We start from the raw sequence: 25,536 nt of genomic DNA, 5'->3' as shown, positions 1-25,536 counted from the left end.
AGTTTTTTTAATAGATTCAATTGGCACATGCGCATTTGCTGAGTTGCCATAGAGCAACAGTAACGAGGAAACAGTCGGTGATTGTATTTGACTAACGTTTAATTAAAAAGTATATGTTTCAGAAAACAAAGAAAGGCATACAACAACAGATGACAAACAGGTACACAGTAAGCGTGAAAGAATTAACATTTGGAAGTGTCGACGCATAGCAAATTGAAGGAGTCGGAGGTTAATTTAAAAAATCGAAACCTTGCTCAACTCTGTGGAGGAGTTAAGCTGGCTAACAACCGAGATCACATATTGCAGGTCTGTATCTAGTTTCCTCTGTGTTATATCGACATTTTGAGTAGCCTATACAGTTTGGAACTAGCATAACAAATTCAAAAGATCTAAAGATATTATAGGAAAAAATATTTGTTTTACTATGTCGGGTAAATGATATTTTGTACACCGCCATTCAGTCTAATATAAGCCTGGCTGAATTCATGCCAATTGTATATTCATTGGGCCTAGATTTGTAAAAAAAAGTGTCTGAAGGTTAATAAACAGTCTGAATTCCAGCTAAATTTCATCCACCTTTATGAGGCAAATACATTGTAGTTAATGAAAACCAAAATATATCAAAATGCTTCATGTTAGTTTATTGTTGATAGGTTGTTAGCATTTTTTAGCCTACAATACAATGTTCCAACGTAGGCCTATAGAACTACTTACAGGTCACATTCATCCAAAGTAGAATAATTTCAAACTGTATTTGACAACCTCCAAGTCTACATAATATTTACGAATTTTATAGAAAATACTTGTAAAAAAACAAATGTTCCGTTTATTGTCGTGGAGGTTTAGGCCTATTGGTCTTACTAATGAAAAACATAACTGAATTAATATCAATAAAAAAACGTGCAAGTTTCCTAGAATATGTTCGGTTTAGGCCACTCCTGTTTTGGATAGATTAGGCCGAATTTTCTCTGTGCGACCTTTTGCAGAAGGAATAGGTTGCATTGGGGGGTTTTATGGTTTTATTGCATCTATAAACGTCGGAAATCCTTTTGTCAATGAAATTTAATTTAACAGAGTACCATGCAAACAGTTGCTTTGGCTATGTAACGGAACATTTTTCCATACATTTTATATAAATATTTGACCTTATGATTATATACATGCCTGATGACCACTGGGCACAGACGTCAGTTCAAACCCTATTACATGTTGGCTTAAAATAATTTCATTGAAATGACGTGGAAACAACGTTGATTCCACCAGCGTGTGCCCAGTGGGTGTTTTCATATAGGGATATCTTTGGTCTATATATCTTAACATACAACTATTTTACACGAGAGTAAAATCTTAAAATGGGCAGTTCAGTAGGCTATTGCAAAACTATAGGCTAATTACATGGATCCCTATCATATTTTGCTCGCATTTGTTTGAAAATCTGTGCTAAATGAAGGTAGGCCTATAGGCTATCTAAGGGATTCATAAAGGGTTCACGGTTGATTATGTGGATATATAACTAGTTTAACTTAACTACATTACTAAATGTAATGCAAATGTAGACTAGGCCTTAAATAATTATCCGTTTACATAGTCTACCTATAGGCTTTTATCAATCATTTAAGTCAACTTATAATAACTATCCTATAAAACCATGTGAATTGTAACCAAACTTGTTTTACATAATGCTATATGCTATTGTGTGGAACTACAATATGGTCAAACGTTTCCGCTTTTTTGAAGCCTTCAACTGATAAGGAATGATCATCAAATGCTCTAAATAGGATACCGGACTGAAATATTATAGACCTAGCCATTTCGCTTAAAATACAACGTAGCTTTAAAAAAAGCCCAAAATGCTTTCCCATCTTTGAAAGAAAAAGATGGCGATGAAGAAAAAAAATACCTTCTATTGAAGCATTCCTGAAAAATGCTATAAATTAGAGTCTGCTAATGAAAATGTACAACTTTATGATGGAACTTTACGACTGTCTGGGTTCTGGGATTGGCTGAGGTTGGTCATGTGGACTCTGGACAGGGAACTTTTTCCCCTTGAGGTTATATTGCAGCTGTCTGTTTTCGACCGCTCATTCAGTAACACCTTCGTTTTCTTGGCTCTTGTATAAGCCACACTTGAATTCTGGTAGAAATGTGTTCTGTATCTACGGAGCTCCACCAACTGAGAGATGGAGTCAATGAGGAATCTCTCATCCAATGTTAGCCACATTAGCATAGGCTATCTCTGAATTGCAACGTCAAAGAAGACTCAATATTCGCAAGGACAATGGAATAGTTTATTTTTTATTTTTCACAGAGGGAATCGTTTAGTTATCGCTACTTACCGTATGCAATATACCAAATTAACAGTAATGGAAGACGTAAAAAGAACCGTGATAATCACATCCGGAATACCCACATGCGAAATGATGAATTATCAACAAAAGGTAGGTCGTCAAATCTCAATGTCCTATATCGCAACAATCATACTTGAAATCTATCTTATAAGGTTTTTAAAATTATAAAATGTTGAGTGGGTCATAGGGTGCAAATTATGTTCGATAAAAACCGTTACAAATGTAACATTGGTAGCATACAAAATGGCTAGTGTCCTAAAGTGTACAAGCATTGTATCGATTTGCAATACCTATAGTGTGTTAGTGGCAAGATGGCAGCAGTATCTTTGGCGGGTGACTGTGGCCTAAATGCATTTAGTATTTTGACGAAGGTTTCAGATAAATAGGTAGGCCTATATGATACCTCTTGGAAGCTGCCACAATCATTTGCGGACACTGAAAATCAGACAACCCAAAATATTTAGATTTCCATGATGTACAGTGTTTTTAAAAAAAATATATGATATTGTGTGTAGCCTACGTTTGTATTACCCTTGAGCTAGCTGTAATGCTAAGTAGATATGCAACAATTGACTCATAACCAAAATGTTTTATGGGTAATTTAAAGAGTAAAATTGAGACATGATGTTAGCGATGTTCTCAATGGTCCGATGTAATTTTTCAGAATCCACTTTCCAATCATCTGCACTATTCGACGTCGTCATCATCATCATCATCATCAACATTATTGTCAAGCCTCAATCAATTAATTGATAAACTGTATGTTATTCACTCCATTTACACAGCAGTATGCTGGCACATTTTCTTTACAACCTGATCTCGTGTATTTCTCTTTGACTCCATCTAGTGGCGACAATAAGCCTACATTTGGACACCGAATTCTTGAGACAGAAGCTTTCAGAATGACATATTGGCGTATTGGTACAAATTATTTATTTTTTCTTTCGTTTTTTTCTTCAAATTAAACCAAAGCAAACTAAAATGTATTTTGCACAAACGCTATTGACGTTGAATAACTGTCATTCTGTATACAGACAAGTTGTAGGATACTTAGCTAAAATGTTTGATTAGTTGTGGAAACATAATTTTGTTGAAGGAAGTCTACACAGACTATTAAGTATCAAGTTTAGATAATACAAAATTATTTTGTTGAAATATCATCTTAAACAAGGTTTTTACAGTGAAAGAAAATAATATTGATTGGAAAAAGGAAATACGTCCTGTTGTAAAGAAAATGGCGTTGTTTATTTATTCAAATGTATTGAACTTTTTAGTCCAACAAAATAACGATAATAGCATAATAAATATTAAATAATATTATTCAACTCAATAATATGGGTCTACTGATATAAGAAGCAGTCAAAATAATATCAGACTAGATTCGATAATGACAATGTTTATATTCATGTAAATATATTTATTTGATAATATTCAAAAACAGATTCTTTATTTTAGTGGTTAATAATAAAACATGCTGCAGGTAATGTGGTCTACTTAGGCCTACAGGTTCCCGAAACATGAACCGCAATCTTTTAGTGATGAATGTTGAAACCAATGTGTAATATCCTCTGCATTGGCCTTGGTCAGTTAGAAAATCCTTTTGCCTTTTGTGAGTTGATTTGTCAGTGTAGATGTCTTGGTCGTGTTTTACTTTTTATCCGGCCAGTGTGGGAATACCTAGAAAACATAACGAACACGTTAACTTATACATGAACGAATGATGAAACATAAATGATGTCAAACAGCTTAAAATAACAGCTGCATGAAAGTAGAAATTCAGCTGGATCAATTGAATAGGCCCACTTTTGATTGTGCAACTAGCCTACTTCTAGTAATCAATACTTTAATTGAAAGAACCAACGAACAACAACATTATTCTTCTTAAGTCAGTTTGATAAAATGGGAAATTGTACAGTGATTATTTCATGCAAACCAAAGATCGAATTAAGATCATATAAGGGTCGTGTGTGTGTGTGTGTGTGTGGTGTTGCCAGCATTATGTATTTATATCGTTTGTTTGCAACGAAATTAAGAACGAAAACGAAATGCTTCAATGTTGAATGAATCAGAGGGCGCAAGCTCATTTGATATGTGGAAAGACTGCGCGAGAAGCCTGGGCGCTTCGTTTCGAGTCACTGGGGACCCCTGTGCGCAACAAGAGCCCCCCCATGAGAGCAATATTGCAACCAGACGCTCGCGATTGGCCGGACGTTGATCAGATGGTACAGTTCCCTTCTGTCCTATTGAGTGGCACCTCGCAAGCCCCCTTCAGCTAAAACCAAATCTCCGATAAAGTAATGGCAAAACCACTTGGACTATAAAACATTACAAATCATATTCCTCGGAGCATATTTGTCCATCCAATGAGTTCCTATTTTGTCAACTCAACTTTTCCTGCTTCTCTGCCCGGAGGACAGGAGTCTCTCCTCGCTCAGATACCTTTATATTCCTCCGGATATACTGACCCTTTAAGACACTTTTCCAACGCTACATATGGAGCTGCCAATATGCAAGAGAAGGTATACCCAACCTCATATTACCAGCAAACCACTGGTATCTACGGTCGCCCCAGCACCAGCGCTCCCTGCGACTATACAGCTGCCACTTTTTACAGTGACCGCTCGTGCGCTTTCGCAAATCGAGAGGAGCAGCCGCTCTTTTTAACTCAGGACCAGCGCAAGTCAGAGTGCCTCGAGCAGAATGTAAACATAACCACTGCTGTGGACGACAAGTCTTCTCTGCTTTATCCGTGGATGCAAAGGATGAATTCTTGCACCGCCGGTCAGTGAAACCTTTACTTTTGATTTTTGTTAACGTTTAACGTGTTTTATTGTTAATTTATTGAAAGGGGGTGTACAGTCAGCATGTTGCCTATCAATCAGATGACTACTGTAACAGTGTTGCCTGGCATTGTAGCTTATAAGTAACTATTGCTTTGAAATTAAGACGGGGAAAAAGAGGAAGAATTTTACAAGTCGTTGTGTGAACACATGCATGATGATTTGATGACTGTGATATGTATTGCATTCTATCGCCGAGAATGTGTTTGACATGAAAAATATATTAACAGATAAACTTGTTTTGTATAGGAAACGCGTTTACCTGTCAAAATACAGTGGGCTATCATGTGAATCAAATGGATAATTTCACCTAGGCTATGCTATTTTTAAGGTTTTACTAATGGAGGCTATTTTACATGTGTGTATATAGGCTAATTTATTACATCCATAATAGTGATTGTAGCAATAGTCTATAACAGCGATGATAGTGTAAAGTTATCCATCCATTCCATGTCTTTGTTTCTTACATAATTGCTGGATTTGGTTTGCTATTCTTTGTTTGTAGGGACATTGGGCAGCAGTGGACGCAGGGGCCGTCAGACCTATACTCGATACCAGACTCTTGAGCTCGAGAAAGAGTTCCATTTCAATAGGTATCTCACCAGGCGTCGTCGAATCGAGATTTCGCATGCTCTGTGTCTCACTGAACGTCAGATAAAGATTTGGTTCCAGAATCGCAGAATGAAGTGGAAAAAGGAGAACAAAGTTATGAATCCTTCGAAACCCAGCGATGAAGAGGAGGAAAAACAGACGGATTAAAAGACACTGAGTAAAAAAGCTACACAAGCCATCCTATAACTGTTGTACCATGAATTGAGAGATGTTAAATTATTGTTGGCTGTTGTTTTTCATAAAATGGCTGCCTAGGCCTACACATGTTTGTGAAAATATGTAAATAGGCCTACTAGATAAATATATTTGCACGATGAAATAACGTCTGTTGGTTAGAAACAGGTTAAAACCAACTGAAGCTGGCTAGCCTATTCTTATTTGATTGTGTTTGTATTTTTTGTTTTGTCAATATTGTTGCTTGAATGTAAAGTAGGGTTTACCACATCCACAAAGTCAAAATTGGCTATATCGTAAAAATGTATGAAAACATAAATGTGGTCTTAATTTAAGGTTAGGTAGTGTGGTTAAGGTTAGAAGTGTGGTAAAGGTATAAATTCACATTTTAGGAAAATCAATTGCAGAAATAGGCGGGGTTTATGACTTTGTGGTTGTAGTAACTGATGACGATCGTGAAATAGGCCTACACTCGCACATACTTGTTTCCTGGAGCGGCGTTGGAGAAGTGCAAAAACAAGCCTAGTCAAAATACTCGATAATTAAATATTTTTGCTTCAAAAATATTTTTTTATGGCCCCATTATCGATACAAGAGAGATGCTTTGGCCTAATAGCCTACCATAGTTTGTGTTGTATTTTGTTTGTTTTAGGCTTTTACATCGCTTTGTCATATTCAACTGGATAATGTTTTCACAAGTTGTTTATTGTGCACTTGCCATCTGGATGTCGTGTGCAATATTATGTAAGACATGTTTTTGTTGTCTTTTGTAAATGCAAATAAAGCGTTGGTAATTTCTGTAAATATTTCATAGAACGTTTTCTTGTTTTACTGATGTGAAGGCCATAGTCTTATAATAGTTATTATTATCACTATGTCCTGTAAAATTGACCTAGTTGAGCAAGCCAGACATTTAAATAGGCAAGTCTCTCTTTAATGATACAAATGCCTAGTGTATTAGGTCTACTATAATATATATTTTTGTTTAACTTTTTTATACTGGGATACCTGTCTGAGATACCTATTGGTAAAATAGTTTAGCCTACTTTTGTGTCCTAGAACAGTCAATGTTTAAAAAAAAAAAAGAACAATGAAAAAAAGTATTGAGCACCCTCTCTGACAGTTACCTCCACTGCCAGTAGATGACGCTGTCTGCCTACATGGATATCAGGGCGCAATGGGGAGGCACCATTGACTCGAGCATAACGACCATCATTTCGTCATCATTTGTAACCATAGAGCATGAATTACCTCTTGAAGTCATCAGTGAGAATTTACGACTGGTCAACAAATGCACGTGATTCCCGAGCGCTCTCCCATATTTGGCCGCATACCTGGCAAAGTACAGTAGGCTTCATTGCTATAATTCATGATTACATCATAAATCGTGAAGCAGAGGATTATAGCGACAAAGATCTACAAATCGAGCCTTTAAAAACAAGCAAATGAGCTCTTACTTTGTTAACTCGTTTTCAGGGCGCTATCCGAATGGCTCCGACTATCAGTTACTAAATTATGGGACTAACGGCACTGTGAACGGTACGTTCAGGGACCCTGGCACCATGCACTCTGGGTCTTTCGGATGCAACTACAATGGCATGGACCTAACCGTAAATCGCCCCGACACTGGTAGCCACTTCGCGGCGGTTGGAGAGGATACCCGTGGTTTTCCGTCCACTGGCCCGGATGCCCGGTACAGATTGCCGACCTGCTCGCTTTCGTCTCCAGATCCCCTTTCTTGCGTCAACCGCGAGTCTTTGGAACTAAAAAGCCCCTCTCCTTCACCTGACCGGAGCACGACCTCGGGCGGCAATAATAATCTCAACAAAGGCAACAACAGTCATTTTACAGAGATAGAGGATACCAGCGTTGTCTCTGAGACCGAGGAAGGCGCGCACACAAGCAGTACCAGCAGCATGGCTGCCCGGGCACAACAACTACAACAGGAGTCCAATAACGCAACCTCCACGACAATCTCAAACGATTGCCAAACGCCGCAAATATTCCCATGGATGCGGAAACTGCACATTAACCATGGTACATACATAGCCTACTTTTACTGTGTTTTGTGGTGGTCTTGCTTTGGAGTGAATTGCATGCTCGCTGATGTGCTTTTCTATAGTCCAAATTTGTAGCGTCATAAATATGTCAAGTGTTGCATGAACTTCGTAAGGATGGTAGGATATGGCCACGGATTTGCTTTTATGATATTGTCCAGTGCAATATACTTCTTAGTGGAAGATAAAACAATAATTGTTAGCCTATTAAAGTATATTTTAATTGTAATAAAGATTAACTTAAAGAAACATTGTTTAAATGTTGGAAAATTGGTGGGTATTTATGTTTAGGCTATAGCTGAATGCAAGTTCTATTTCTGGTAATGTAGGATAGTTGTGCGACAATCCGTGCATGGCACGCGCCCGCATGCAGCCTATTCAACACCCAGAATTGCTTAATATTTCATATGTGCTGTTAAACATGTTTCTTTTTCAAATGTTTAAAATCCTATTTCCACCATCTGTTGTCCACTTCTAATTTGGATTTTTCATGCAATTTAGAAATGGCTGGACCAGATGGGAAAAGGGCCCGAACAGCGTATACCCGCTACCAGACGCTAGAGCTGGAGAAAGAATTTCACTTCAATAGATACCTAACCCGGAGGAGGAGAATAGAGATAGCCCACACGTTGTGCCTCACGGAACGACAAATAAAAATCTGGTTTCAGAATCGAAGGATGAAATGGAAGAAAGACAATAAACTGAAAAGTATGAGCCTGGTTACAGGAGGTAGCGCGTTCCATAACTGAGCTCGAACTGCAAGTGATACGGGGGACATCAGGAGTACTGTAAGCTACAGCGCAGCACCTTTCAGCATGTTGTTGTGATTTTAGACGAAAAAATATTCTGTGGTCTTTAACAGACGTTTAGTTTGACGTTGTGTTACGGTAGCCTGTAGTTATCTTTGGAACTAGAAAAAGGTTAGACTCATTGTCTAAGGGTAGTATAAAGTCATGTGCTCTGTTTTATCTCTTGAATGTTGTCAAGTTTCACGTGAGCTGTTAGCCTATATTGTGTCATTTCTAAACATTCTAACAGGTGTAAAGTGTACAGTAGTCTATGTTTCCAAAACATATGCTGCTCTTCATTGAATGTAAACCTATAGATGATGGGATCATTCAAAGCGCTTCAGTGTAAGTTTTTAATGCTGTATTTATGCTTGATTATCGTGGTCAGCGCAGTACGTTTTCCAGGTTTAAAAATACAGGTAAAACTGTTATGTAGCCTATGACACGTTGTGCACAAATATATCCAATTGTAATTGTTTAGAACTAAGTACTTATTAAGTTGCATAAATGTATTGAACCTTTTCAATGTGATCAATTTGTATAGTGGACATGAAGGGAGTGGTATTCTGTGTGGTATACGCCTACAGTGATGGTAAAGATTTTGCCAATTAAGCTTTTTGTATTTCTATGTGAATCTATAGATTTGGAAATAAAGTTTCTCTCCATCGCTTGATATATTTGAGCATAGTAATTGCAATTAATTAACCTCTTCTTCATTTAACATATAGTCAATTAATTAATTAGGCCTACACATGTTTTAATGCACTATTCTATAGACACACATAGGCTATAACACTGGTGAACGTAAACCCTTCATGGCATTTTCGACATCTTGTATCAACAATTTAGGCTTACCTTGCCACACGATTAAACAAATTAACTTTATAAACAACATGTTCCTATAGATTTTGTACTGTTTTACATTGCTATAAAATAACACATTAGCAATAATAATTTCCATAGAAGTTTTCATGCTTATCATTGGTTTAAGATTACTTTTTTGTATAGGCCTATGACGTGAATTACATTTGAGGCAGGTTGTTGCTGATTTAAATATTTGCATTGTTTTCGTCCAAGCTATATTGTTTTAACCATGCACCTATAAAGTGCCCACCATCATGTCAAGGTTATTAGATTCATTATTGGTTCCATGCTGCCATTATTTACCAGAAAAACAAACTCTGAACCTTTTAAACTTACCCTCTTATTGACTTCTTTGGGTTGAGTCGCACTTCTGTTTGCTTGTATTTAGTTATTCGTTTCCCCATCAAATGTCCCAACATGTAGGCTATCTTACAGGTACATGGCTCGAATTTACTAAATGCCTCGGTACGGTAGAACATATAATCCCTTCACTGACTCTGAAAGGTCACGTGGGGTCCATAAAGTTAGTTTTATGGTTTTGGGGAGTAGACAATGTACTATATAATTCACATTCTTGAATGAAAGTGACGTTTTAACTGCTGCGAAGGGATTAGAAAGGGTTGTGGACTGTACAGCACTAGTCTGGGCAGTGGCGATATCCTCGATATCAGGATAGAAAGTTCATATCAGAAATGCAGTGATACATTTAAATAAGTGTTCCACTGTCTATGATTATAAACCAAACATATCTTATTCATGTTGGAATTAGCCTCAAAATAAAAATATTTGGAGAATCCATGGATTGCAATCGATTTATCTATAAACACCAGCAAATAAGAATTAATTAATTTTGGTCAGCGTAAAACAGGAGGAAATTCTGCCTCTTCACGAACAGGACACAAACTAATTCAATTTCTGCAATGACTGCATTGAACCTCGTGTATTCGGTGTCATAGGTGCTGGTATGAGAAGGGCAATTGGATAATGCATGTCTCTGGCCTATAGATCAGAAAACTGACAAATTTGAAGTGAAATTCAAGTCTGGATCCAAAAATTAGACCGTCTTGATAAAAGCGTGGTCTAAGGTAAAGCACGAACTTGAGCCGGGTTTTGTGTGTCCCATCAATCTCCAAGATACGCCGTTGAACAGTGCGTCTCTCTCCAAGGACAGGATAGGTGAATCCACTGTAAACGTTGGGAATCAGACCTCAGTCGATTTGAATAAATTATGCTGGATATATGGATGTCTAATCATATAAATATTAGGCTTAATAATTCCACACTGAACAAAAATATAAACGCAACAAATTGGTCCCGTGTTTCATGAGCTGAAATAAAAGATCCCAGAAATGTTCTGTATGCACAAAAAGCTTATTTTTTTAAAATGTTGTGCACAAATTTGTTTACATCCCTGTTAGTGAGCATTTCCCCATTTGCCAAGATAATCCATCCACCTGACAGGTGTGGCATATCAAGAAGCTTGTTCTGTTGGCCACTTTAAAAGGCCACTCTAAAATGTAAGTTTTTTTGTCACACAACACAATGCCACAGATGTCTCAAGTTTTGAGGGAGGTGCAATTGGCATGCTGACTGCAGAGCTGTTGCCGGAGAATTGAATGTTAATTTCTCTAGCATAAGCCGCCTCCAACATAATTTTAGAGAATTTGGCAGTACATCCAACTAGCCTCACAACCGCAGACAAGGTATATAGCGTGGGTGTGGGCAAGCGCTGATGTCAATGTTGTTGACAGAATGCCCCATGGTGGCGGTGAGGTTATGAAATGGGCAGGCATAAACTACCAACAATGAACACAATTGCATTTTCTCGGTGGCAGTTTGAATGCACAGAAATAGCGTGACGAGATCCTGAGGCCCATTTTGAGGCTTTTGTTTAAAGGTATCTGTAATCAAAGATGCATATCTGTGTTTCCAGTTGTGAAATCCATCGATTAGTGCCCAATTCATTCATTACAATTGGCAGATTTCCTTATTTGAACCAAAATTCAGTAAAATCTTCGAAATTGTTACAATATTTTTGTTCAGTATATAAACGCATCAAACACTGATCCTGATTGTGTAGGCCTGTATGTCAAACTTGGAATTACGCCCAATTTTGTATGTTATATTATAATAACGTGTTGCTATTGTGTGTTTGTAGCCTATGCTAATGGTTCATGTCTTTGCGTAGTTGCCACCATGGCTAAATTGTATTTGTCCAGATCTGCGTGGTGATATCCAATCAAATTAGGCCAATATGAAAACACTGGTTTTGACATCTTTCGTCAATAGCTGTCATTTATTCATCTAAAATGTACCTAAATGCAACAAATATTCCCGATGTCTCAAACTTTTTTTGCTTAAATCATTTGCTTAAATCATTTTATATATTTAAAAAATATATATGCTAAAGAACACACACCAATGTTTTCTAATGGGTTGAAACAATTCCACTATTCATAACTGTTAAATAGCCATTTAACCAGGATAATAAGTATTGCATATTGATAGGGGTAATCTGTGCACGGATCTCATCAATAATTCATAGACCGGGATCATCGCGAGGTCACTAGACGAGAGCCACAGATGCTGAGGATCTAACCTACAATACCAATAGGCCTGTTTCTCTGGCATCGTCACCATCCTTGAAATCCATAGGCCTACACGAACGAAAAAGACAGTCTGAATAATTGTTTTAATTTGTGCTTTTGGAAGCATAAATGGTAGCCTATGGAATTGTATCTTGTGTTGGTTATTCTGTATGGATGGATTAATGCGTAAAATACGTTAGTGTTTTGTTTAAGAATTGTCTATGTGTCGTTTTACATTTCTAGGCCTACTTATTATTTATATGCGATACAATTGCTTGGAGATTATTGACACCTTTATTAGTGCGTAGGCCTTTTTGTTGAGCAGTTGGGAATAAAGTTTTACATTGAAAAAGCATTGATAGATTAACAGGCTATTTGTTCTTTATCTGAAAACTTGTCTTACAACAGTCGACACAAATATTGTAATATGCGTGGATAGATGGCATAATAATCGTGCCTCACAAAGTGGCCTTAAAGTAAATCTTAAAATATGCGATTGGAGCATAGGCCAATGCTTATTCAGTGACGTGATGTAACGCCACCTGCACACCAGCAGAGCCCGCTTCAGACCGGCTTCACTGTTGCCCCGCTCAATCGATCATGATCACCTATGACTATGTTATAGCCTATACACAAAACAATAGGCTACTGTATGTCCAATGGATAACATGTATGACGTCTAGACTACTCAAATATTTTAGCAAAGTTGTAAATTAAGCACAGTGTAAAAAAAAAAAAAGTCTGTGGTTATATGACAATGCCTGGCCTATATTTCCAATGAGAGAAGATAAAACAAAATGTCTCCCATTATCTCACTTTATCGAGTACCCTAACATGTAAAAACATTCTGGAACAAAATAATGTATTTATTTGGAAATATGTTTTAATTCAGGGTGTAGGTCTAGCCTACACACTGTTTGCTATTTAACTGTAAATCACTATACATGTCATTGCTCCCTCTGCGCTTAGAATTATCAGCTCCAATAACTCACAGGAGCCTGGTTCCTATATATATTGGGCCCCTGCTCCCTTTTTGGTAGAAGGAGTAGGCCTATATTACTCAATATCATCGAACAAGTCAGAAATTGTTCATGTGTGAGGTCTTGAGGAAGGGGTGAAACGCAGGTCACTGCTTCTAAACAAATATTAAAATGCCATGCGATTCGTGAGGCGCGGTGTCTATCAAAGGCTGTATGTCCAAAGACGACATTAATCAGAAAGCTCGTGTCCACCTCGTATGTGTTTTGGGATCTGGATTTTTCGGATGACGTAGCTCCAGCAGGCCATGTTTTTTAAACCCGGAGAGAGACAGTTGAATTCGGAAGTTTACATACACTTTGTTGGAGTCATTAAAACTCGTTTTTCCACCACTCCACACATTTTTTGTTAACAAACTATAGTTTTGGCAAGTCTACAAGTCCAAATCTACTTTGTGCATGACACAAGTCATTTTTCCAACAATTGTTTACAGACAGATTATTTCACTTACATTTCACTGTATCACAATTCCAGTGGTTCAGAAGTTTACATACACTAAAATGACTGTGTGTAACAGTATAACTTTAGACCGTCCCCTCGCCCATACCCGGGCACGAACCAGGGACCCTCTGCACACATCAATAACAGTCACCCACTAAGCATCGTTACCCATCGCTCCACAAAAGCCGCGGCCCTTGCAGAGCAAAGGGAACTACTACTTCAAGGTCTCAGCAGGTGACGTCACCGATTGAAACGCTATTTAGCGCGCACCACTAACTAAGCTAGCCCTTTCACATCCATTACATGTGCCTTTAAACAGTTTGGAAAATTCCAGAAAATTATGTCATGGCTTTAGGAGTTTCTGATAGGCTAATTGACATAATTTGAGTCAATTGGAGGTTTACCTGTGGATGTATTTCAAGGCCTACCTTCAAACTCAGTGCCTCTTTGATTGACATCATGGGAAAATCAAAAGAAATCAGCCAAGACCTCAGAAGAAAAAATGTAGACCACAAGTCTGGTTCATCCTTAGGAGCAATTTCCAAATGCCTGAAGGTACCATGTTCATCTGTACAAACAATAGTACGCAAGTATAAACACCATGGGACCACGCAGCCGTCATACCGCTCAGGAAGGAGACACGTTCTGTCTCCTAGAGATGAACGTACTTTGGTGCGAAAAGTGCAAATCAATCCCAGAACAACAGCAAAGGACCTTCTGAAGATGCTGGAGGAAACAGGTACAAAAGTATCTATATCCACAGCATAATGAGTCCTATATCGACATTACCTGAAAGACTGCTCAGCAAGGAAGAAGCCACTGCTCCAAAACCGCCATGAAAAAGCCAGACTACGGTTTGCAACTGCACATGGGGACAAAGATCATACTTTTTGGAGAAATGTGCTCTGGTCTGATGAAACAAAAATAGAACTGTTTGGCCATAATGACCATCGTTATGTTTGGAGGAAAAAGAGGGAGAATTACAAGCAGAAGAACACCATCCCATCCGTGAAGCACGGGGGTGGCAGCATCATGTTGTGGGGGTGCTTTGCTGCAGGAGGGACTGGTGCACTTCACAAAATAGATGGCATCATGAGGCAGGCAAATGGTGTGGATATATTGAAGCAACATCTCAAGACATCAGTCAGGAAGTTAAAGCTTGGTCGCAAATGGGTCTTCCAAGTGGACAATGACCCCAAGCATACTTCCAAAGTTGTGGCAAAATGGCTTAAGGACAACAAAGTCAAGGTATTGGAGTGGCCATCACAAAGCCCTGACCTCAATCCTATAGAACATTTGTGTGCAGAACTGTAAAAGTGTGTGCAAGCAAGGAGGCCTACAAACCTCACTCAGTTACACCAGCTCTGTCAGGAGGAATGGGCCAAAATTCACCCAACTTATTGTGGGAAGCTCGTGGAAGGCTACCCGAAATGTTTGACCCAAGTTAAACAATTTAAAGGCAATGCTACCAAATACTAATTGAGTGTATATAAACTTCTGATCCACTGGGAATGTGATGAAAGAAAGAAAAGCTGAAATAAAAAATGTGCTACTATTATCCTGACATTTCACATTTTTTAAATAAAGTGGTGATCCTAACTGACCTAAGACAGGGAATTTTTACTAGGATTAAATGTCAGGCATTGTGAAAAACTGAGTTTAAATGTATTTGGCTAAAGTCTATGTAAACTTCCGACTTCAACTGTATGTTTGCACTGGAGGAAATGACCAAACAACAGTCAAGACTCGGATAACGTCTTCAATGTCACCATTTTTAATCAACACTTTTTTTTATTGAAAAACAGTCTGCATTTAACTGCCAAAATAAAGGAAACACTTGAGTAAATGAGGGACGTTAATTAAGCAGTTTTAACATCCTGTCATGCTTAGGGTCACGTATAAAAATTCCCAGTTGCCAATTTTTGGCTTGAAGAAGAGACCTCCGTGACAAGAAGAGGGGTTTCAAATGAGCATATGGGGTTTAAAGTGTGTGTGTGTTAGTCACTAGATCTAATCCCAATTTAACACTAATTGGAGATTCTGGATGTGTCTTGAGAGAGCGTTTTCTACCACCATCAACAAAACACCAGATTATGGAATTTATCGTGGAAGAAGGGTGTCGCATCCCTCCAATAGACTTCCAGACACTTGTAGAATCTATGCTAATGCGCACTGAAGCTCTTCTGGCCGATCATGGTCAGAGCCATAACCAGGGTTCGAGTTTTAGTGAGGTTTGTTATACAATTAAAAAACCTTAAAATGCTATTTGGTGAACAGAAATGATCCGTTTGGCTGCTAGTTCTTTCACCTCAGTTGATCAACATCCACATAGCCTGTTAGCTAGCTTAAACAGTTGTAATGTTATGCGCCTGATTTGATTTGATTTGAAAGGGGGAAATATGAGAAATTACACTGACACAGCATCAGCGACTGTTCAGTCAGTTGTCATAATGAATTGTATAAAACCATCAACTCTTTACATAGATATCTCTTTTCTCAAATTCCATAGTGCTCACGTTTGTATTCCTAGGCATTACTCATCAAGCTCCACACAGGGGTCAATGGAGCACACAGATGATCGTATGTATTATCGCATTCACATGAATTATTAGAATGTTACTTACAATTCTGTATTAATATCAGTGATGTAGTGGGTGATGGGTAAACTGTAAACTCCAGTGGACGATCGATATAAGACTGTATTGTTTGCTTTTTGATTAGACAATATAGGCCTATAGGGAAAATAGGCCATGTGGAGATGTTCATATTGAAACATATATATATATATATAAATATTTGTTCACAACTTGTTCCATAAGTTTTAACAAGTTTGGAAACCAATTTACTAAACTCTCTCTCTGCCTGCTTGCTTGTTTCCACTATCTTGCGGTATTTCTGCTTCTTCCTACATGCATTGCAGCCTGCCTCAGCCTCACCACATCACTGGCTGTCTCAGTATAGCCTATTCTCTGTAAAGCAACGTTATTATTATCCTGCTGAGGTATGCTCCGTTTAACGTTCGATTCTTACTTCATCCTTCTATTTGGGATAAAGTAGCCCAATACAGAGCCTGCAATTTAAGTATCTGCGACAGCTAGCCACCCGACCGACATACTGTCTTTATAAGAGACTATTTACCAGTTGTGCACTCATTCTTTGAAAGACGGTTTTTGTTTGTTTTGGGGGATGTCTGTAGACACGGCAGGAGTCTCGGGACGGTTTTAAAATGGCCTTTTGTCCGGCATCTCGCAAACATACTCCACAGGGTCTCTAGTTACCTACTTGAGCCGACTCCGAGCTGGGGTGGTTAGATTCACATCTCAGGCCCTCGGCATGTGCACGAGAGGGCGGAGTTAGCCGTTGAGAGAGTGGTGAATGTAATGCTAAAAAGGCAAATCCGGGAGGCAAATCCAGGAGACGCAAACGAACATTACGAACAGACCACTGTTCATGATTCCACTCGTTCGCAAAGATGCAGGCGCGATTAGAACTCCGTCAGATCAAGAATATAAGCCTTCTGAGCTTTGATCAACGCTGGGAGCAATATTTAGATGTTGACCCGTTATTTTTTTTAAAATTTGTACAATATATATATTCCCCAAATTACAGAGAACACAAGTATAAACGCAACATGAAACAATTTCAAAATATCACAGCAGATCCTGCAGGTAAAGAAGCCTGATGATGTGGAGGTCCTGGTCAGTGGTTGTGAGGCCTGTTGGACACACTGCCAAATTCTTTAAAACTACTTTGGAGGTGGCTTATGGTAGAGAAATGGCAACAGCTCTGGGGGACATTCCTGCAGTCAGCATGCCAATTGCACGCTCCCTCAAAACTTGAGACATTTGTGGCATTGTTTTGTGTGACAAAACAGAACATTTTCAAGTGGCCTTTTATTGGTCCAGCAATAATCAGCTTCTTGATATGCCACACCTATCAGGTGGATGGAATATCTTGGCAAATGAGAAATGCTCACTAACAGGAATGTAAACAAATTTGTGCACAACAAAGGAGAGAGATATGCGTGCATATGGAACATTTCTGGGATATTTTTTTCACCTTATTAAACATAGGACCAACACTTTACATGTTGTGTTTGTAATTATTTTACACTGAACAGAAATATAGAGGTTAAGACACTTTATGTTTGTGTTTCCTTTATTTAGGCAAACACCATTGGAGGTATATCATGCTAATTAGAATCGTTTGGTCCACCTTGACATAATTCCATTGAAGATCAATAAGATTGGAAATAAAACAAATAGCCTAAACGTGGTTCTCTTGCATCTAGCACACAAAAAATGCTTAAATAAGACATTTAGGATTTCGTTGGTATTGATTTAGGCGCCACTGAAGAATACCTGTAATCTATTCCCCCCATACCCCACTGAAGGTGCAGGCTGAGATGGAAATCATGGGCTTTGGAGCCACTGTGCAACAGGGATACATAGCCTATATTGAGAGATTGGAATTAACATGCAATTCTTTATTTACCCTCAACAGAGCCTACTGACCTTTTTGACAGAGAGAGCCTAATGTTGGACTAGATGTGTGCCAAACCTAGTTTATAAACTTTCTGTCATTATACCTTTTTTAATTATTATTTAATCGTGTTGCTGTAATACACAAACGGTCAAGATCTAAATTGTTATTTGTCTTATCCCAGTATCACTACTTTGAATATAATCCATACTATTTGGCTAGTAATGACCGCGAGTCCGTCTAAAGATTAACAGCAATGACATGGGGCGAGCTAAGGTTTACATTGTTCGGGGAGGTAGCCCTACCCACTCAGCATCAAGTGCCCAGTCTATAGACAGCCCCATGTTACTACTGACGATAGCCTTCCGTCTGCATTCATTTCGCCGACATATCCATCATGTCTCCTTTCAAAACTATAATGCTCAAAACTAGCTGCTGGCGAATACCGAGTGCTAACCTTTACGCCCGAGTTTTGTCTTTTGGATAATAAGATACGTTTTTAGAGAACCTCGGTAAGTGCCACTGTTGCTCATTACTTCCAGTTTTCAAACATAGGTCTATTGTTATAACGAAATGCACGTCTCATGTATTTTCAATGCAACTGATGGGTAAGCCATGAGGTGTTATATCTATTCTAAAAAGCGTTATTATATGAAAGCTTTCCAACTTATGACAGGGCTCTCCAACCCAGTTCCTGGAGAGCTACGGTCCTGTAGGTTTTGGCTCCAATCATAATAGCGCACCTGATTCTAATAATTAGCTGGTTGATCAGCTGAATCGGGTTGGTTACAACTGGGTTGGATTGAAAACATACAGGAGGATAGCTCTCCAGGAACAGGGTTGGAGAGCCCTGGCCTATAAGATATTGATTGACTGGGCTAGTCCAAACTGGGCTAGTGCAGACTACATTTTATTAAAAGTGTAAGGAAGTTGGATAAGATGTTATTTTTCATGTTATTAAATATTATCAAAGAGGATGGTGTACCAAACCCATGGTGAGACATGCTTTTTGAACGTAGTTCTTTATATTTATACTACTTGTACTTTTTACGCACACACCCACACCCACACGGTTCGGGATGGATCAATACTTTGACGAGGCAGTCTGTTTTTGTTCAAATCTGAATGCTAGAATGTTTACTGTATGTTGTCCTAAATTTCGTCATGCTGACCATGAGGCCTGAAATTAATATTTGGGTCTGAAACGGCCTATATCCCCATGCATTTTTAAAATGATTTTCGCTGTTGTAGACTAAACTCAGAGGGTGTGTTAACTTATTTGCCTTACCTAAATTGATTTAGGGTAGTTAATTGCTGGCGTAAATATGTCTGCCTCTTATAGACTAGAATCAGTTGTTTGAACATTTGTAAATCTTGTTTATTGTATTTATGCGCCTGTTATCAATTGCCGTTGCATGAGATCAGCAGGAGGCCTTGCCGTTTCTAATAATAATTTGCCTTGTAGCAATCTGAACTAATCCATGAGTTTAGATTCTAACCGACCAACCATTTTCTGACAGAGAAATGAACGGCTCCATTCGACGTTTCAGTGTAGGCCTAAGAAGTGGGCATCGTTCAGGATAACATGTATTTCTTCATTCTTTAATACACTTTTGTTTTGCTATACAGTTTATCTATAGAGGACCAGACCGTCTGCCAAAGAAATCAGAGTTCTTATCTTCGTTCTCAAAGACAGCACTACAGTGCAAATCAAAAACGATATGGGTAGGTTTGACTTTATATTTGCAGCACCGTGCAAATAATACAACACTAAGTTGCATTGCTCTGAAGCCAGTTCCCACATCATAGGTCAGAGTAGCCTGGTGAGCAACCATCCATGTCACGTGATTCATTAACTAATTGAGGAAGAGGTTGCAGAGTAGATGCATGCATTCATCAGGCCAACCACTGTAGTGATTTGCCCGCTGATGTACAATGTATCTTCTTAAAGTCTACATAGCTGGAATGAAGAAGATCCTGCAAATGTATTGTAAGTATAACATTTTGGAGAATCTGATTTTGTATTAATCAGGCTATGTGAATGACGTTGCAGGAAATGTATGGTCCAATTCAAGAAATGTTACAACAAGCATGAAACATTATGTTGTTTGATTTTCTATATTGAAGTTTCAATATGCGAGAGATCCATGGGCTAGACTATCTATCTCTTTTTAATTGATTTCGATGTTTTAGGTGATGTATACATTTCATCCTACACTATCTTCCTCTCTTTACTGTCTGCCAGTCGTTCCATTTTGATTAATAGCCTAATGATATGTGAGCCAATGTCAGAGACAGCTGCCATTGTGTTTCTGGAATACTCTTGTTTTGTTTTTGTATGTGCATTACTCTACAGATCCACAAGTGATACGATTAATCGGTGCTCTTAATTGTCTTTCTCCATCCTTCATCTGGGCTGAGCAGACCGATATAAAGACTTTCTGCCTGGAGGTCTCGGGTTACATCAACTTGGCAATTACAGAGCCTTAACGTTTCATTTTAAGCCATAGAACCTTGAAATAAATCATTGTCTAATCTCGACGCCACATATTCATGCATAATTTCGAATTGATCATCGTTCCCCCAGGATAGGAGCTTTTTATGGAATATGATTTGAAACGATTATTATAGTATTTTCATGACAGTATATATGGCAGGAATTTGTCTTGAGATTCGAAGAATAGGCACACATATATATTTGATAACTGAAAGATTATATAGCTAGGCTATAGGCAGACATCCTATAAATGTATAATGACAATGTAAATAGAAAAAGTGGGAAATGTATGGTATCCATTTGATAGCTAAATTCAACAAATCCATGTGCATGGTCTGAACCGGTCACGGCTAAATTACCTCGGCTAAATTTCGTTAGATTGGTCTTTGATCAAAAGACTGGTCAATGTTTAGATTATTTTGTGTTGTAGCCTAATTACTTTCGTGTAGTTAAACATTAGCTATCCTGCCTGGGGTATTAACTATTGTCCCTAATGAATGAATCGAGGGGATTGAGTATTTTCAATTAAAAGGTTAACATCAAAGATCAAAGCACCGCCACAGTCCCAATGGGTATCGATCCACTAACAACAATCCTATAGCGGCATGTTTGATCCTCACCTCCAATAGGCTCAATGTCTAACCTGTACAGCCAAGAGGCAGATGGTTCTCCAAAGAAACTGACGCAATGTGGGTCCATGGCCTTTTGAGCACTAATATGCTGGAATATTCATTTATCTCTCAAACTGAATATGAGTGTTGGGTTGGTATGTTTTGTCCTGATGTGTGCAAAATAGTTAACTTTTCGATATGGTTGTCTGCCAGGTTAGACAACCGCATAATCCTGAAATGTTTAATTAATATTATCATGGAAATACATTCTATTGATAGCCAGTCACATTCAACACGAACTTTTTGGCTAATTTCACATTGACATACATTATTCATGCAGGGGTCTTGCAATAGTATGCAAAGTCATAGTGACCAAATCAAAATCATAACCCCATTTTGACAATTTAGTTTGGCATAGTTAAATTGGTGCGTTTTGATTTCCTTTCTTTATTTTAAGACACCAATGCCATTCCACATGTTGGCTACTATTCTCAAATTGTTATTTGTTTTCTGTTCTTATCTCCAAACACTGGTCTCTTGATTTTTATATGTATATTGTTGATCAAATATGGCATATAACATCCAATGAGATAGGCCTACTCAAAGTATAGACTGGGCTATGTTAGCTCTATGGCTATGCCATAGAGAAAAGTTGGGGCCTCAGGTCAGTTCATTAATGCAGATTGCTCTCGTGTGAATCAAATCGATCAAAGGCCACTAGCCCCGTCCCACCATATCTGCAATTACCATAATTTTCGTTGTGGAAAGGCTATCCTAAACACACATTTTAAAATAGGCTGCTATAACTGCAGACAGCCCCTTACAAAGCATCATGGAGTAATGTATCCACATGTATTTGTCTCATAATTTACGGACTGAGGTCATGGTTTTCGGCGAATAGTGTTTTCAAATTTGTGATGTGGCCAGAATTCTTCTTCGCTGTCTAGTCAGCTGCGCAAAGGCTACCCATGTTCTCGTTCGACCTCTTCCATGCTGTGGGCGACTCCCAATGAGCTAATAGCAAGCCTATCATTGGAACTGGATTATAATACTCCTCGATGTTTTTGAAAGGAGAGACCTCTCGTTATTGATTCTGGATGTGAAATGAATCATATCTAGTCAGTATTCGTGGGGTCTACGTTATACGCTAAGGTAAGTCGGGCTGGTGAATGGTCGACTATTTTCTTTGTGATTTATGACCATATGACTCGTGCGCGGTTCAAGCAGAGTTCATAAAGCTGTACGCTATGCCTCCATACCATCCAACATTCGTTTTCTCTTAAACTATTTAATCATCTTCTGTTTTTACTTATTTTGGTTGCTTTTAAAGGCATACTCAGCATAATCGTTACAATGAATTTAGAGACCTTGAATATTTTGTTCATGTTGAAGATTTCAATGGAAATGTAAGGAAACGTGATTAGACATATACAATTATAGGCTACCATTAACGGTTAAGTTTATCTGATATTGAATAAAGACATTGGGTGTTTTTTTCCCCCTACATTGGGCTTTATGTAGGAGACTTGACACAGTTACCTTGTTTTTTTTTGTCGAGTTTTGTTGGCTAAATCTCTATCGACAGTTATATATTATAATAATGTTATCATTAGCCTATGTGTCTTTAATTAGTTGTATTTATTTAGGCTAGTAATTTAACATGTAGAGCTATTTATTTTTTCTCTAAAATAGCATAGTTTCACACAAGTTCTACAGGCCTCAAGCATTCTAGCATTAAATTCTTGAAAATATAAAAATAATGTCTTCCCTTTATGGAATTCAAATTGCATTGTTTGCATTCTTATTTGTTTCAGCCCATTGACGCGTCTGCAAAAGTAGGCCTATGTTGAATAACACTACTGGACTAAAAACTGGTGACTTGTTTCTCAACAAACAATTACTTGTTTTAGGGATGAGAAGGGAAAAGTAGATATTAGAGAGCATGGTTTAGTCTGACATTGCCTCTGTAAGCAGGTTGAAAGGCTCCTATTCACGTCATGATGCTATTGAGTTGATAAGATGGATTCATACTGTCACCTCCCTTCTGTGTTTTTTCATAACCTTTCAGAACAGCAACCAAGAGGTCATTGGAAGGAAACTGTCACGTGACTTCTGGGTGCCAATGTTCCTTCAGAAGGTCAAAAGGGCCCCAATAGCTGATGAGACATTTCTTGACAATGCAAAGAAATACCTACCAAGACGCCATAGCAATATTTGGAGAGTCCCCATACCATGGTGCCAGTGGATTTGGATACAATCATGACGCACCAGCCCACCAACCCTTGGCCTACCAGGAGAGCCAGGTCAACTTGAAGGAGTTGGATTGCTCATCGCAGTCAAATGGCAACAGCAAATCACAGCACCCAAAAGAGATTGACCCTAACTCAAATTCTACCTTCACCAAAAGCATATTCCCGTGGATGAAGAAGTCGACAATTCAGAAATGTATAAAGAACAACGGAGACAATCCCTTAGAAGTTAATGGTGTGTATTCAAATGCCTAGCCCAATACATAGTTGGACAGTAAAATTCCCATTTAGGTCTACAAATAATACTGTTTTAAGCTGGATAAATCCTAATTGTATTATATGATTACGACCAATGGGCGTTGGCTAATTGCATTTCCAGTTTCGAAAGAAGCTCACATGTTAATGTAATGTAATATAGCCTAATGTTAAGATTTTGTTTAGGTACTGTATTCAATTTATGAATGAGGTTACATTTCATTTTCTCTCGGCAGAACTATTTGGTGACGAGGAAAGCCCAACAACTGCAGTCTCCAAAAGGGCGCGCACCGCATACACAAGCGCCCAGTTGGTTGAGCTCGAGAAGGAGTTCCACTTCAATCGTTACCTTTGCCGCCCCAGGCGCGTGGAGATGGCTAGCCAACTCAGTCTAAAGGAGAGGCAGATCAAGATTTGGTTTCAAAATCGGAGAATGAAGTGCAAGAAAGATGGAAAGTTTAAAGGACTGTGCTCCTCTTTAGGTAGCCCTGGAACTCTTACCAATCTAGGTTATTTTAATGCAATGGGGGAGGATTATGACACTGTTTCCCCGCCATATTTAAAGCATCAACAAAACGATTATGTCAGTGCATCAGTCTACCCAAACTCAATGAAAGGGCAACAGAAATATGCCACAACCCCAGAATATGCTCCTTGCAGTATGCAGGACAATGATAGTAGTTTTTCCATTCATTATGCTCAAGCTGACCCTGTTCATGTTGATGTGAACTTGCCATTCACTGCATGCGGGATAAGAAATCAGTGTAATCAGACTGCACAGATGACGTCAAGCCAACACCATCCTAAACCTACACTATATGATCCAAACACAACATACATATTGGGGCATCATTCTTCTCAAGAATGAATCAAGCAAGCTCCTAAACTGACTAATTTATAGCATATGTAGTCAAAATGTCACTTGACCATAATCAGATCCTTAGTGGACCGAATCCAAAGTTCAGGCCTGCACACGTTAAAAAAATAAATAATTGCGCAAAAGGCCAATTATTAGCTGTATCCAAATGCATGCAAATAGTGTTGAGTCATTACAGCAGAGTTACTAATATTTTACTCGAAAAGAGCAGCTTTAACTATTTTGGGAATTAAGCGACTGATTGTGACCACTAGAGTCGGAGGTAAAACACAGAGTTAATTCGACTAGAGTGTTTATGAGTATTGCTAGAGTCAATGTGATGCCATCCACAGATCAGCACCTGCATAGGCTATTCGTTCCTGTTGGACAGTTCTGTTTTTCTATTTTGATTTCTTATCCATATAGGATAAACCTGAAATTATTTAATGACATGAAACCACCGGATAATGTAAAACATCGAATTTAAATCATTATCAAGCAAAAACGTTTCTCACTTATGTTTTTGTACAAGACTTGACATTATGCAAGTCATGACCCAACTGTGTGCATTGGAATATTACAAACATATTTATTACAATGTTATTTATATGTTATTTATTAATTTAATTTATGGGAATTGAATGTATTTAGTGATTTCTTATCATAGGGCTTAGTGTTTACAGACAGACTCTTATGCTTCAGGGACAGTTGAACCAATGTTCCTCAAAATGTCATTTCATTGTGAAATCCTTTTGGACACCCGTTGAAATGCATGTGTAGGCTATGCTGACGAATCATTTCTGTATATTGTTGAATAAATGCATTTGTTGATCAGA

At 38.3% G+C, this 25,536-nt stretch overlaps 3 protein-coding genes across 7 annotated transcripts; all 3 read left to right on the top strand.

Annotated features, from left to right (window-relative positions):
* Positions 1–51: 51 nt before the first annotated feature.
* On the top strand, positions 52–25,536 carry LOC110491505 (homeobox protein Hox-B3a). 5 transcript variants are annotated; one of them, XM_036946375.1, is made up of 4 exons: positions 18,530–18,744; positions 19,862–19,957; positions 23,409–23,824; positions 24,081–25,534. In XM_036946375.1, exons 3-4 carry the CDS (start codon positions 23,500–23,502, stop codon positions 24,710–24,712), a joined length of 957 nt encoding a protein of 318 aa, XP_036802270.1. In that variant the 5' UTR covers positions 18,530–18,744; positions 19,862–19,957; positions 23,409–23,499; the 3' UTR covers positions 24,713–25,534. The 5 variants fall into 5 exon arrangements, with proteins under 5 accessions (XP_036802273.1, XP_036802272.1, XP_036802270.1 ...); XM_036946378.1 differs by lacking the exons at positions 18,530–18,744; positions 19,862–19,957 and adding an exon at positions 52–306 and having other exon boundaries at positions 24,081–25,536; XM_036946377.1 differs by lacking the exon at positions 19,862–19,957 and having other exon boundaries at positions 18,529–18,744; positions 24,081–25,536.
* Positions 4,570–6,778, top strand: LOC110491508 (homeobox protein Hox-B6b-like). The gene is made up of 2 exons (XM_021565007.2): positions 4,570–5,129; positions 5,694–6,778. Exons 1-2 carry the CDS (start codon positions 4,712–4,714, stop codon positions 5,945–5,947), a joined length of 672 nt encoding a protein of 223 aa, XP_021420682.2. The 5' UTR covers positions 4,570–4,711; the 3' UTR covers positions 5,948–6,778.
* Positions 7,270–9,494, top strand: LOC110491507 (homeobox protein Hox-B5b). Its single transcript, XM_021565006.2, has 2 exons — positions 7,270–8,011; positions 8,533–9,494. Exons 1-2 carry the CDS (start codon positions 7,420–7,422, stop codon positions 8,778–8,780), a joined length of 840 nt encoding a protein of 279 aa, XP_021420681.2. The 5' UTR covers positions 7,270–7,419; the 3' UTR covers positions 8,781–9,494.

Source organism: Oncorhynchus mykiss, chromosome 16, assembly GCF_013265735.2.
Source record: "Oncorhynchus mykiss isolate Arlee chromosome 16, USDA_OmykA_1.1, whole genome shotgun sequence".
Lineage (NCBI taxonomy): Eukaryota > Metazoa > Chordata > Actinopteri > Salmoniformes > Salmonidae > Oncorhynchus > Oncorhynchus mykiss.
Note: the sequence above shows the minus strand (reverse complement) of the source record. Positions and strands in the feature narration are given on the sequence as shown.

Coding starts and splice junctions, on each gene's coding strand:
- LOC110491508 (XM_021565007.2), top strand. CDS start 4,712: ATGAGTTCCTATTTTGTCAACTCAACTTTTCCTGCTTCTCTGCCCGGA. Junction 5,130..5,693: donor GATGAATTCTTGCACCGCCG/GTCAGTGAAACC, acceptor CTTTGTTTGTAG/GGACATTGGGCAGCAGTGGA.
- LOC110491507 (XM_021565006.2), top strand. CDS start 7,420: ATGAGCTCTTACTTTGTTAACTCGTTTTCAGGGCGCTATCCGAATGGC. Junction 8,012..8,532: donor GAAACTGCACATTAACCATG/GTACATACATAG, acceptor CATGCAATTTAG/AAATGGCTGGACCAGATGGG.
- LOC110491505 (XM_036946378.1), top strand. CDS start 23,500: ATGAGACATTTCTTGACAATGCAAAGAAATACCTACCAAGACGCCATA. Junction 23,825..24,080: donor CAATCCCTTAGAAGTTAATG/GTGTGTATTCAA, acceptor TTCTCTCGGCAG/AACTATTTGGTGACGAGGAA.